Source organism: Ursus arctos, unplaced genomic scaffold, assembly GCF_023065955.2.
Source record: "Ursus arctos isolate Adak ecotype North America unplaced genomic scaffold, UrsArc2.0 scaffold_15, whole genome shotgun sequence".
Lineage (NCBI taxonomy): Eukaryota > Metazoa > Chordata > Mammalia > Carnivora > Ursidae > Ursus > Ursus arctos.
This window is the reverse complement of record NW_026622819.1, coordinates 41,191,535-41,205,405: the sequence shown is the minus strand read 5'-3', so window position 1 is coordinate 41,205,405 and position 13,871 is coordinate 41,191,535. Positions and strand designations below refer to the sequence as shown.

At 40.6% G+C, this 13,871-nt stretch overlaps 1 protein-coding gene across 4 annotated transcripts; it reads right to left on the bottom strand.

Annotated features, from left to right (window-relative positions):
• Positions 1–5,912: 5,912 nt before the first annotated feature.
• On the bottom strand, positions 5,913–13,829 carry LOC113263964 (zinc finger protein 182-like). 4 transcript variants are annotated; one of them, XM_026510798.4, is made up of 5 exons: positions 13,425–13,829; positions 11,435–11,479; positions 10,577–10,719; positions 10,190–10,285; positions 5,913–7,412 (listed from the first exon to the last, which is right to left on the bottom strand). In XM_026510798.4, the coding sequence occupies exons 3-5, from the start codon at positions 10,608–10,610 to the stop codon at positions 6,484–6,486; spliced, it is 1,059 nt and encodes a 352-aa protein (XP_026366583.1). In that variant the 5' UTR covers positions 10,611–10,719; positions 11,435–11,479; positions 13,425–13,829; the 3' UTR covers positions 5,913–6,483. The 4 variants fall into 4 exon arrangements, with proteins under 4 accessions (XP_026366583.1, XP_026366581.1, XP_057168255.1 ...); XM_026510796.4 differs by having other exon boundaries at positions 10,577–10,703; XM_057312272.1 differs by having other exon boundaries at positions 13,515–13,829.
• Positions 13,830–13,871: the final 42 nt, after the last annotated feature.

Below are 13,871 nucleotides of genomic sequence, written 5' to 3'. Positions count from 1 at the left end.
AGTCTGGGGAAATTCCGTACTTGGGTTCAGAACATGAGTAAACCCTGTGGAGAAAGTACACGTGGGTTCCCTTCAGCTGCGTGGCAGAGAGGTTCTTGGGATAGATGACAAACCAGGATACACTAAAGATACCTGGTGGGTATCCTTCCAGGCTGTTCCCCCTACATACCTCTAAAGCCTGAATTTTGGAACCTGTTAGATGATAATCAACATGGACACAACTTGAGATTTTCTTTCAGGGGTCGGTAAGACATCAAGCCCTATCACAGCCCACCAGCTCTCCTCCCATTACATTCTCATGTCTCTGTTCTTGTGACTCTCCCGTACTCCCTTCACTCTCAGCAACAGGAGCCCAGGTTCCTAGTGCTTTACTGATGGTGTCTTGTACCCACCTGGTGGGACAGGTGCTTCTCCTACTCTTCAGTGTTGTTCCTCTTTTGAACTTCAGTCAAAAATAATAATAAAATCAATCAATAAATAATAAAATCTGTTAAAAATAACTGGTACATCCATACAATGGAATATTATCCAGCGACAAAAAGAAATGAGTTATCAAGCCACACAAAAACATGGTTGCCTCTTAAATGCATACCACTAAGTGAAAGAAGCCAAATCGAGAAGGCTGTGTACTGTATGATTCCACTGATAGGACTGTGGAAAAGAAAACTACACAGACAGCAAAAATATCAGTGGTTTTCAGGAATTCAGAGAGGGGAGGGGAGTTGAATAGGGGAAGCACTTGGGAGTTTAAGGGTATGAAACTATTCTGCATGACCCTATAATGAAGAATATCCATGACACTGTGAAATTGTCAAAACCCATAGAACTTTAAAGCACAAACCATGAACTTGAATGTAATCAATTAAAAACATAATCTGGGGAGGAGGAGGATTTCAGGATGGAGTTTAGACTTTGACAAAAGAATCCAACTGTATTACACATGTACGAAGAAACCTCACTGCAGGGGGTGAGGGGAAAAGGTATTGGCCTAAACTAATTGGGGAAATGAGTGGAAGAGTAAGACTGGAGGCAAACAAACATAAACACTGTACCCTAGTTGCTAATATTGATTTCCACAGGGGTACAGGATAATTACCCTGAACCACTGCACACGTATACTGGAATTCAGCAATTAAATAAAGGGGTGGCAGATGGGCGAGCCAGTTTTCTCACTGTCGGAGTGACAGGTTACAAATAAGCATGTGGGGAAGGTTAGGATTGTCTACATGGTGTTGGATTAGAGCTGGAGACAGTGGGAAATCATGTTGGGCGACTGTGGATACAGAAAGATACGTACAGAGGTATTTATAGGTGTGTGGATATACCGGAGTTAGTATAAACACACGTATCTCTTTGCGCTCTCAGCTGACAGGGTCTAGAAGCTTGTGACACTCCAGTAGCAACAAGCGTTCCCAGGGCCAGATCTCGGCTTCATTTTTATATATAACAATTTGAGATATAATTCACATGCATACAATTACCCATATAAAGTTATGGTTTTATTGTGGTACAGCCATCACCATAACCATTTTTAGAATATTTTTATTGCCCCCCCAAAACTCTGTAGCCGTTAGCAGTCACTCCCCATATCTCCCCAAGCTTCTCATCTCTAGACTACCACCAATATACTTTGACCCTGAATTTTCCTAACCTAGACATTTCATACAAATGGAACATTGGGATGTGTGGTCCTTGTTTCACTTAGCATAGCATTTTCAAGGTTCATCTATGTTGTATTATGTATTAGTAGTTTACCTCTTTTCACAGCCAAATAATATTCCATCATATGGATATGCCAGCTTTTCTTTATCACTCGTCAGTTTGTGGACAGTTAGGCTCTTTCCACTTTTTGGTTATGATGAATAATGCTGCTATGAACATTTATGTACAATTTTTTGTGTGGGCATATGTTTCCATTTCTTTGGGTAGATACGTAGGAGTGCAATTCATCTTTTGAGGAACTGTCAGACTGTTTTCCGGAGCAGCTGCTTTTTTACAGTTCCATCGGCAAAGCTGTCTATGAGGGTTCCAGTTTCTATACATCCTCTCCAATATCTGCTCTTGTCCATTTTTTCAATTATGGACACACTAGGGGGTGTGAGATGGTATCTCATTGTGGCTTTGCTTTGTATTTTCCTGGTGGCTAATGGTGTTCAGCATCTTTTCAGCTTATTTGTCATCTGTATATCTTCTCTGGAAAAACATCTATTCAGATCCTGTATCTACTTTTTTTTTTTTTTTAAGAGAGCATATACATGATTTGAGTTGGGGGGAAGCAGAGGGAGAGGGAGAGAGAGAATCTTAGGCAGGCTCCACGCCCAGGGCAGAGCCTGATGCAGGGCTTGATCTCACGACCCTGAGATCGTGACCTGAACTGAAATCAAGAGTCAGAAGCTTAACCAACTGAGCCACCCGGGCGCCCCTCCTATATCTACTTTTACATTGGGTTATTTTCCTTTTCAACGGGAACTCTATATATTCTAGATACAAGTCCCTTACCATCTACATAATTTTCCAAAATTCTGTCCCATATCTATTTGGTTTCTTGACAGTGCCCTCTGACGCACAAAATTTTTTAATTTTGTCAATATCCAATTCATCTTTTCTTCTTTTACATTGTTGCTTATGCTTTTGGTGTCAGATTTAAGTATCTATTGTCTTTTTTTTTTTAAAGATTTTATTCATTTATTTGACACAGAGAGAGACAGCCAGTGAGAATGGGAACACAAGCAGGGAGAGTGGGAGAGGAAGAAGCAGGCTCTCAGTGGAGCATGGAGCCTGATGTGGGGCTTGATCCCAGAACCCGGGATCACGCCCTGAGCTGAAGGCAGACGCTTAACGACTGAGCCACCCAGGCGCCCCTAAGTATCTATTGTCTTATGCAAGGTTATGAAGATGCACCACGTGAGCTGTCCCTAGACAGGGGATTATAAGAACTTGATTTCAGAAGCAGCAGCATTCACATCTGTGTTAAAGTTCGTACCTTATATGTTAAAACCGAAGGCAGGTGATTGAGAGTCTTAATAATGAAGAAATTTCAAGGGAAAAGATAAAGGATGTAGCAGTCTTGATCTCCCCACCTACCTCATGCACCTTCCATTCTCCACTTTCAACACCTTCAAACCCCGATCCAGTAAATGTTTCTGACTCTCCTAAGCAAATAATTTTTCCTTTTTCCATGCTTCTGGTATGTCAGGGTTTTGAGTTTATTTTATGCTTTCATCAGGCAACCAAGAAGATATTACTATTCTTGTTCTGTGTGTTGTTTCAAAAAAATAAGCCACGTGACTAAAAACTTCTTCTCATCAGTAAATGATAATTTTTTGTTGTTGTTAAATTGTTAGATTATGTGAGCTCTAGTACCACCTGGATCCAAAATTGTGTGACTCTGTTTCCATGGTGCTATGGTTTTAAGATTCTAATCCATTGGTGGTTTCGTTGTCAAGGCAGTTATAGGCAGCCTCACCCTCTTCTCTGGTCTCCTGTGTTTGGGATTTCAGACATGGCTGGTTGGTATTCCCAAGTCAAGTGATACTTTCGTAAAGGAAGGGAACACAGGGCACCTGTGGATCTATGTGACGTACCTCGTAAGGAGAAGACAGCCACAAAAACCATCCTTATCTCAATAAGGCAGGCAACTTCCAGTGAGAGAGAGGACATTGAAAAATACCCTGGGTAAGTTTTTTTAAGAAAGAGAAATAGTCCATTGTCCACTAGGCTCAGATGCCTTTGTGAAGAAAGATGCAAACATAGATGGAGTGGTCAATATATCCTTACAATACAAGATGGTGACTCTTCAGCCAGTGATCAGTCAGAGGTTGTACTCAAGCCCCTTGAGCCAGTAAGGCTTCCACTCCTTGCTCATGGATCTGTGTTATGACTTGGGGAATTCCTTCAAGGCTGTCCCATGTCTAACAGTGACTCATGCCTTTCAAGTGCCTGCTCGAGTTGGTCGTGGATATGTGTGTGATACCTAGACACGTGCATAGCCTTCCAGACAGATTATTGTAACTATGATCTTACAGGGCATTTTTTATTTTTTATTTATTTTTATTTATTTATTTATTTTTCCCCCTAAGAAGCATCTCCTTTTTTTTTTTTTTAATGATTTTTTATTATATTATGTTAGTCACCATACTACAGGGCATTTTTTAAAGCTATTTCTCTGGTTCTTTTTTTTTTTTTTTTTAAAGATTTTACTTATTTATTTGAGAGAGAGAGAGACAGCCAGCGAGAGAGGGAACACAGCAGAGGGAGTGGGAGAGGAAGAAGCAGGCTCCCAGCAGAGGAGCCTGATGTGGGGCTCGATCCCAGACCGCCAGGATCACGCCCTGAGCCGAAGGCAGACGCTTAACCACTGCGCCACCCAGGCGCCCCTCCCTAGTTCTTTCTGTTAAACTTCTGGATGGCCTGCTGTTTCATTTGTTGTTCCTTGTTTTATAGAGCTATTAGAATTATAACTGCTTACAACTAAGGTCTCTATTTTCACCAGTGCTTAAGTCATGCATTCCTCCCACTTTGTACCAAATAAAGGCAGTTTGTTCCATGGAGCTGTGGAGCTGCCAGCCTTCCCTTCTAGCCTCTCCCTCTGGACAGATGCCTCATCTATTGAGTTGGAGCAATAGAGGAGGTGGAAGGGGCAGCCTATTCTTCCTGGAGTGACAAATCTATCCTACAAGTGGAGCTGAGGAAACTTCTTGACCTCTCTTGGCATGGGAACTCCAAACTACAAGTGGGATTTTGGAGGAGAAATGGGAGCTCAAGGTCTTTCTGACTCACTTCTTCCAGGATAGAACCTCTGCTTTGTAAGTGTGACCTGGGAGAATGATAGCTTGCTGTCCTTTCATCTTGCCCCCGCGCCCGGCATGAAACATCTGCCCTACAAAGTAGAGCGTGGGGGGTGGGTGAGATGGGATCAGGGCCCCAGTACTCTTGGCCTTCCTTGCCTCGGGGAGAGCCTCTGCTGTACAAGCAGGAGCTAGGTTGGGCACGGAAGCCCCAGTCTTCTCAGCTGCTACTGACTAAAATCGAGCTTCTGTAATATGGAGCCAGAGTAGCAGGTGAGGCTCTCCTTTGAGGATATCAAGCTTGAATGAGACTTCAGCCCCTTAATAGGATCTTTTTTTCTGAGTCCCTTTATTTCACTGAAAAAGTTTATCAGGTTGTTGATATTTAAAGTCTTTTAGGGACGCCTGGCTGGCTCAGTCGGTTGAGCATCCAACTCTTGGTCTCAGCTCAGGTCTTGATCTCAGGGTTGTCATTTCAAGCTCTGTGGGGTTTTTTAATTATTTAAAGAAAATAAAGAAAAAATAATGAAAATAAAGTATTTTAAATACTAAGAAAAGAAAGAACAGTAGTGTATTAGTTTGCCAGGGCTGCCATAACAAATGCCATAAACTAGCTTAAGAAACAGAGATTTATTTTCTCACACTTCTGGAGGCTGGAAGTCCAAGATCAGGGTGCCAGCAGGGTTGGTTTCCTCTGAGCCCACCCTCCTGCTGCCTCTCCACATGGTCTTTCCTCTGTGTACATGCATCCCTGGTGTTCTAACCTCCTCTTGTTACAAGGACGCAAGTCAGATTGGAGTAGGGCCAGCCTAATGGTCCCATTTTAACTTCATTGCGCTTTAGAGGCCCTCTCTCCAAATATAGTCACTCTCTGAGGTACCGGGCATTAGGGCTTTAATTAGGGAAGACAATAACAGTTTGTAAGAAGAGGGTAATTTAGTCACCAAAAACAATTATTTAAATCATAGTGAATGTTGTAAGAAGCCATGGCTATTTTCTTTTGCTCATTCTCATATATCTGTCATACGTACATATGAACAATAACACCTTTTCATATTCTTTCATTGATCAAAAATTAGCAGAAGTCATATATACATGTGTGTATACACACACACACACTAGCAATCAAAAGGAAAAATGTTTATTTCACACTTTAGAATTTTTTAATTGAAAGTATAGTTGACATTTAATATTAGTTTTAAATTCTTCTCGAATGACATATTTTCTGTTAAATAAAAGAAAAATAGTTATTATTCAATGTGGAAGAGCTTGGTAGATGGCATTGTACATGTAATACTTATTTTATATTCATATTTATGTTAACATCATATATACAATTCCAATATATGACTTATGTTGTGCATAACATATTATAACACAACTAGGAATATAATGCTTTCATACTTTGCCGATTGTCCACGTATGCTTTTCTAATTTTGTTCTAACTAGAACACTTACTAATATTCCAAAGGTCTTTGTAGGCCGCAGTGACCATTTGTCCTTTAACAAGGAGGTGTACTTTCTGTAATATCTTTTAGAAATGCTTTGGCGTCACATCTGGAATATGATTTCTACAAAAACACAGCTACATACTTTAAAAATATGTTGGATTTAGAGGCTTGACTTCTTGATACATACTAAGATTTGATTTCTACTGAGGCTTTTATTTGAAGATATTCCCACGTTAGTTTCTCTTTTAAAGAATTTTTTCTTTATGAGTCCTTTTATGTCGACAGAAGGCTGAGCTATGTCTGAAGGCTTTCCCACATTGATTGCATTCATAGGGCTTTTCTCCCGTGTGAGTTCTGTGATGTATAATGAGGTCAGACTTCTCAGAAAAAGCTTTTTTACACTCATTACATTCATAAGGTTTCTCTCCAGTATGGATTTTCTGATGTCTCATAAGGCATGACACTTCGCTGAAAGCTCTCTCACACCTGGTACACACATAAGGCTTCTCTCCCGTGTGTATTCTCTGATGTACAAAGAGGTGTGACTTCATGCTGAAGGCTCTCCCACATTCATCACACCCATAGGGTCTCTCTCCAGTATGAGTTCTCTGATGAATGTTGAGGTGTGATTTTTGGAAAAAGGCTTTCCCACACTCATCACATTCATAGGGTTTCTCCCCGGTGTGAATTCTCTGATGCTCGATGAGGTGTGACTTATGGGCGAAGGCTTTTCTACATTCAGTACATTCGTAAGGTTTCTCATGAGTATGGATCCTCAGGTGGATAACAAGATTGGATTTCTTGCTGAAGGCCTTCCCACACTCCGTACACACAAAGGGTTTTTCTCCTGTATGAGTTCTCTTATGTATAATGAGGTCTGACTTCTGGAAGAAGGCTTTCCCACATTCGCTACATTCATTCTTTCTTGCATATCTTCTGTTACCACTAAATGAGCCTAAATAATTCAAAGTCCTACCATAGGAGTCATATTTTTGGAGTCTTTGTTTGGAAGAAATAAAGTCCATGCTCAGAGGAAATATATTTCTAAGTGCATTACACTTGTTGCCCTTTTCCTTAGTCACAGTTTCCTGGTCAATGAATGCAACGTGCTTCAAAAGTGTTTCTTGGTTCCCTTGGTGTCTTTCCAAGTGGTCATCAAGTTGCCAGACTTCTTCTATAAGGAAGCATAATTAGCTATATGTTTGTGACTATTTCTGCTAATGTATTATGGCTCATAACTTTTCATCCTATTGTGAGTTTGAAGCTTTACTTTAAGGCCTAGTATCCTTAACAAAAAGAAATACCAAGACTAAATGGAATCTATACCCCTGAGCTTTGTAAGAAAACCACAACTTTAAAAAAAAATTGTATTTGTAGAAACAGAAATAGAGAATATGACAAAGTACACAAATATATCTGGCCATATGCAAATAGGACTTTGCAAACTGGGAAGAAAAATGAACATAATTACAAGGTGCAATAAAAAGGAACAAAGGAGGACAGCTGTTACGGGGTCAATAGGAAGAGCCCATCCAGAGAATTACAATGACTGGGTGAAGTGGTGATTAGAGGAGATAAAGGAGAGACTGGATGAGGAACACAGAGATCTGAGCTGGTGCCTCATCAACTCATTGTTGGGCTGCTCTGGTTTAATCCTCACTCGTCTCTTTGCTTCCAATGTCTTTGAGCTCTTGTCTATTCCTCCATCAACGTGAAACTGATTTGACAAAGCCATCAAGCCCACTTGCAAGCAGGAACACCTTTGTAGCCAGTGCTTCAAAAAGCCATAACAGTGATTCATTCTTATATGGGTGTGAGGCCCAGGAACTCATTTGTCCAGTAAGGGAGAAATAAACCACAGGATAAGCCAAATACTACCTGCCTCAGCATTAGATTAACTATCGAATTCTCACTGCTAAGTGTATCATCTTAGTCTTTAAAAGTTCACAGATACTGCATTAAATACTCTCCCCACCTTCTCTACCTACCATATATGGAAGAGGAATCACAGTTAAGAACACAGGTACTAACTAAATCCAGATTACCAGAGTTTCGATCCTAGCTCCATTACTAATTAGACATGTGGCACAGGTCAAGTTCCTTGATCTCTTTGGGCTTCAACTTCCCTTTCTATAAAAAGGGATAATAATAGCACTTACCTTATAGTGAGTGTTGTCATGAGAATTAAATGAGTCAATAGATATAAAGTACTCAGACTACTGCCTCACACATAATACATTTTGTCAGTTAGATTCCATTATTATACGTATTATTACTAACAACTATGTGCTTGCCACTTTTGCTTTACATCATGTTTTCCAAATTTCTGGATTCTATTAACGTGGAGACTCTAAGCAGCAGATTTCTCACTCTGGATCTAAAATCTTATCTGTCTTCATTTTCATCTATTTTATAAACCTCTGACAGTACTTGACTACTGGTAAACTTATGCTACCTACATCCAGGGCAATAAAGTCATTCCTTAGCTCAGAATTCAACAACTGTCCTGAACTTCCTAACCCAGTTCCCAACATATAAGCCATCAGTCTTTAAAGAAAGTGAGTAGGTTTCCATTCTTTATCCAACCCTGGTTCCTCAGAGGCTAGACAAGACACTTCTCCTAGGAAGATACACACATGGCCAAAAAACCCATGAAAATGTGCTCAACATCACTAGTCATTCAGTGCAAATCAAAACTACAGTAAGATACCACTCCATACTCATTAGGATCACTACTAGATAAACAAAACAAAATAAAAAATAACAAGCGTTGGTGAGGATGTGGAAAAATTGGAAGCTTTGTGCACTGCTGGTAGGAATGTAAAATTGTGTGGTAGCTGTGGGAAACATCACAGCAATTCCTTAAAAATGTAAACACGGAATTACCACATGGTCCAGCAAGTCCACTTCTGGGTGTATACCTAAAAGAATTGAAAGCAGGGGCTCAAACAGATATTTGTACACCAATGGTCTTAGAAGCTTGGTGGAACACCAGCATTCTTAGAGGGTGGAAACAACTCAAATGTTCATTGCAAGTGAATGGATAATCAAAATGTGGTATATACATACAACAGAGTATTCTTCAGCCCTAAAATGAATCAAATTCTATCACGTGCTACGACATGGATGAACTTTGAAGATATTATACTAAGTAAAATAAATCAGACATAAAAGGACAAATACTGTTTGATTCCATTTATATGAGGTACCCAGAATAGTCAGATTCATAGCAAAGGAAGTGGAATAGTGGTTAGCAGTAGCTAGCGGGGGAGGTAGAGTGGGGACTTATACTTTAATGGATACAGACTTTCGGCTGGTGGTGATGAAGGAGCTCTGGAGATGGATGGTGGTGATGGTAGCATGTCAACGTGAATATACTTCATGCCACTGAACTGTACACTTAAAAATAGCAAATTATATGTTATTGTGTATGTTGCAAAAATTTTAAAAAGGAAAAAAAAACTTCTCAAAGTTCTTAAATGAAGTTGATAAGAATCACAGGCAGAATATACCTGGAAGGGAAAACGTCACTCTCTAAGAGCCATGCAAAGAAGAGCATTAATGTGAGGAGGTGATATATGGAAATGGCATTCAGGTAAATATGTAACGTATGTGGACCATCTTAGTTATTTTTAAAGGTCCAACGCCTTTAATAAGAGAGTCCTGAAGCCTATTTTTCAAAGATGCCAACCCTTATTGATCTGTGATCTTTTTAAAAAAATTCTTTTAAATTCCAGTAGAGTTAACATATAGTGTTATATTAGTTTCAGGTGTACAATATAGTGATACAACAGTTCCGTGTGTTACTCAGTGTTCATCATGACAAGTATTCTCTTAACCCCCTTCACCTATTTCACCCATCCTCCCACTACCTTCCCTCTGGTAACCATTAGATCAACTGTGATCTTAATTTCATTCGCTTCCATCCACAGAGCCCTTTACCTAACTCACCTGCATAGCTCCAACTTGGGATTTCTCTCTCCACCATCCATGGTTCTTCACCTTGTTCCAACTTGTGGATCACAGATGGCTTTGTGGTTTGATATCCTGTCAATGGGAAATGATATGGGATTTGGACCTAGCCACCTGGGCTTCAGGTTCTTTGAACTCTGAACTTCATCAGGGACTGCCTGATGAAGGTGCCCATTTGTACCTGAAAAAGAGAGATCTTTAAACAAACTTGTAGCCATACTTCCCAAAGACTGTCAATCTTAAGTCTACTAAGACTCAGAGCCATACCAGTGAAAGGACTTCAAAGGGCTGACTATTGGGAGTAACTGAAAAAGGAAAAGTTGTTAACTGGGTACACGCCAATCAGCACTGGGAAGCGGTCCTCACCCACAGAGATGAGGTTGATATAGTTCTCCAGCATCACATCCCTGTACAGATCCCTCTGGGGAAGGTCCAGATACTGCCACTCCTCCTGGGTGAAATCCACAGCCACGTCCTTGAATGATACTGGTCCCTGCAACAACACATTCCTATTCCAACTAAAGTCATCGGTATTGCACAAAACGGAAAAAAAAGCATGGCAACTTGCTTAAAGCATGTTCATTATTTGATAATCTAGCCCCATTTAATTTTGGGTGATATTATACTAATTTGGTCTCATTCTGTTTCTCCAGCACTATGCTTTGATGCCCATTTGTCTAGTTTTATGCTCCATTTTGTGGGCAACAAAAAAAATCATATTTTAAATACTTTACACTGTGTGTTCATTATTCATTAGGCCATTCATTCATTAAGTCATTAAGCAAACATTTACTGAACATCTCATACATGTCCAGAACTGATTGTCCTAGATGCAAAGGACCAAATATCGGAATCTGATCCAATTTGCCAAAGCACAGAATAGATACTCACTTGGTATCAAGTTATACAAAGAGAAGAAGGCACTGTTCGAAATGCTCTTGATCAGTTTTTTTTTCCAAAAAAGAAATAAAATATTTTAATTTTCCATGTTTCAAATTAACAATGTACTGAATATTTGTTTTACTATTTTTCATTTTCCTATACAGGTGTGACCAAAAGTAAGAGGATTTAATGTTTTAACCAAAAATTTTAAAGGTCACAGAACAACTATACCAATATAAAAAATCCCATTGATTACTAAGATTGCTTTGCATGATTTTAGCTCACATGGTATTTTTACAGTCCTCCACTACTGTTCCTATATAATGGAACAGACTAACTCACCTGGAACTTGGTCATTTTCTGCAGCCTTTGCGTGAAGACAGAGATCTATGAAGAGAGAGGCAGGGGAAGAGGTGGAGCCGTGAGAGACCAGGTATGACTTGAAGATCACTAGTGTAACAAAGCCACCCACAGGTGCCTCAACAATTCGGCTGACGAAGCCACTCTGTGGGAGAATGTCCCCTGGGCCCTCCAGAACTCATCGTGAGAAAAACCACAGATTTACACTAAGATTTAGCTGCAACAATATCTGTTGCAGCACTTTTTAACATACTGAAAAGTCGGAACAAACTAAGGAACTGGTAAAACAAACAGATATATACTCCAAAGATAAAGTAATTTACAGTTGTCAAAAATGATGTTGCCAAATATTTATCAATATGTAATGGTAGTTGGTACACATCCTTCTCTGATGATTTAGTCATGCCTTCTATGGATTCTAACCAAGGCCATAGGAACACAGACAGGTTAGAGTCTGAAGGTAGAATGTACCAGCAACAGGTTCTCAGTGGGACCCAGGAACTGCGGAAGAGACACCAACAGACCCTGGAAATATAATGTCCACATGGTGAGATTTGTGCAACAGTCTTTCTGGAATCTTTCCCAGGGGAGCTGAGGTGCAGATCCCTGTATAATAAGCTAAGGGGGAGCAGAGGTCAGTTAAATGCCAAATTTTAGGTTGGGAGACATATAGAGAGTAGGAGATTTAGAGGACAATACTTGGGCTTGAATCTACCTGCCGGCTATTTGACTTGGGCAAGTCAGTTAATCTCATCTCTCCAGCCTCAGTAAAATTAGAAATAATATCTGTGTTATACCAGCGATTAAGGTAACAAACATATTTTGATTAAGATAACAAACATATTTTACAAAACAACCTAATGTTAATGTGTGTGTGTGTGTGTGTGTGTGTGTGTGTGTGTGTGCGCGCGTCCATACTGGCTGTTCCCTCTACCCAACACACTCTTCTATTTTTTTTTTTTTAAGATTTGTTTGTTTATTTGAGAGAGAGAGAAAGAGAGAGGAAAGGGCAGAGGAAGATGAAGAGAATCTCAAGCAGACCCGCAGCTGAGCACAGAGCTGGATGCAGGGCTCCATCTCATGACCCTGAGATCGTGACCTGAGCAGAAACCGAGTCAGATGCTTAACCACACTGAGTCACCCACGCGCCCCCACTCTTCTATTTCTTCAAGTGTTTGCTCAAAAATCACTAAGGAGGCCTCCGCTGTCTACCTAATTTAGACTTAATCCCCTCCATCTCCCTTACCCTGATCTACCTTTTCTATGTGTGTAAGTTCTAATATCTAATTTACTATCTAATATACTATATGATTATGCTTATCGTCAAATGACAGTCTCTACTTCCAAAAACTAAAATTTCATAAAGGCATGGATTTTTGTCTGCTTGATTCAGTACTGCATGTTTAGTACTGTATCCCCAGCACTAGAGACAGGGTCTGGTTCATGGATGCCCAATAAATAGTCATTTTAAAAAACACAAAATTGTATGTAGTAAATTTCATAGAACAATCCTTATCACAAGGGAATACATATGTGCTATTTTACAGTATTTTATCTATTTTTTAAAAAATGCCCGCATACAAGAGTACGTACTGTAGGATTTCATTTATATGATGTTCTACAAAGGCAAAATTAACCTATAGAGATATAAATTCGAAAACTGGTTGGATCCTAAGCAAGTGGTGGAAGGGGTTGACTAAAAAGGAGCAGAACTTTCTGGGACATTAAAGCGTTCCGTATTTTGATGGGGGGTGCTAGTTACACGGGTGCATCAACAAATTTTACACTTTTGTTCTCTGTAAATTATATGCAAAACATTCTGTGTAAATTATATCCGACCTAAAAGTACTGGCAAATAAAAATACTAGTCTTGGCTCACTAAACAGATTTCACCACCATACTCACTACTGGGTTGCAGCCGATGGTTTGAAAAGCTGACTTAAGGGTTGCTGTAGGGTTAAAGGTTAGATACCTTTGGAAAAGCAGGTACCACTCCACCTGGAACATGTCAGACCTTCATTAAAGCTTGGTTCTCTTTCCACACCCCGACGACACTCCTCACCTTGTTGTCCACCACTTGGCTCGCACTGGCACCAGGCTCGACACCTGCAGCGCGACACCAGCAAGAACGTAGTCCCGGGATCCCGCCCGTCCCGGGCTCACGGACCCAAGTTGAGGAGGGTCACTGTAGCTTTTGACACTACCCCGATCCACGCCTACCCCAAAGTCCTGCTGAACCCTATTGTTCTTCCCCCCGCTCCCCGAGCCCGCGCCCACTTCCTTGGCGCAATTCCAGCCGGGACCAAGACCAACCAAGCGCTGTGCTTAGCGCCTGCGGACTCTCCCCCTCCCCGGGGCCCCGCAGTGAGGACACGGAGGGCACACATGCGCGGAAGAGGGCGCCGCGCACGCGGGGCTT

Bases quoted from the DNA above. Each gene is read 5' to 3' on its own strand.
- LOC113263964 (XM_026510796.4), bottom strand. The intron at 10,286-10,576 runs GTGAGGACCGCT...TCCCATTGACAG, and splicing joins TATCAACCTCATCTCTGTGG to GATATCAAACCACAAAGCCA. The intron at 7,413-10,189 runs GTGAGTTAGGTA...GCTTCCTTATAG, and splicing joins CCCAAGTTGGAGCTATGCAG to AAGAAGTCTGGCAACTTGAT.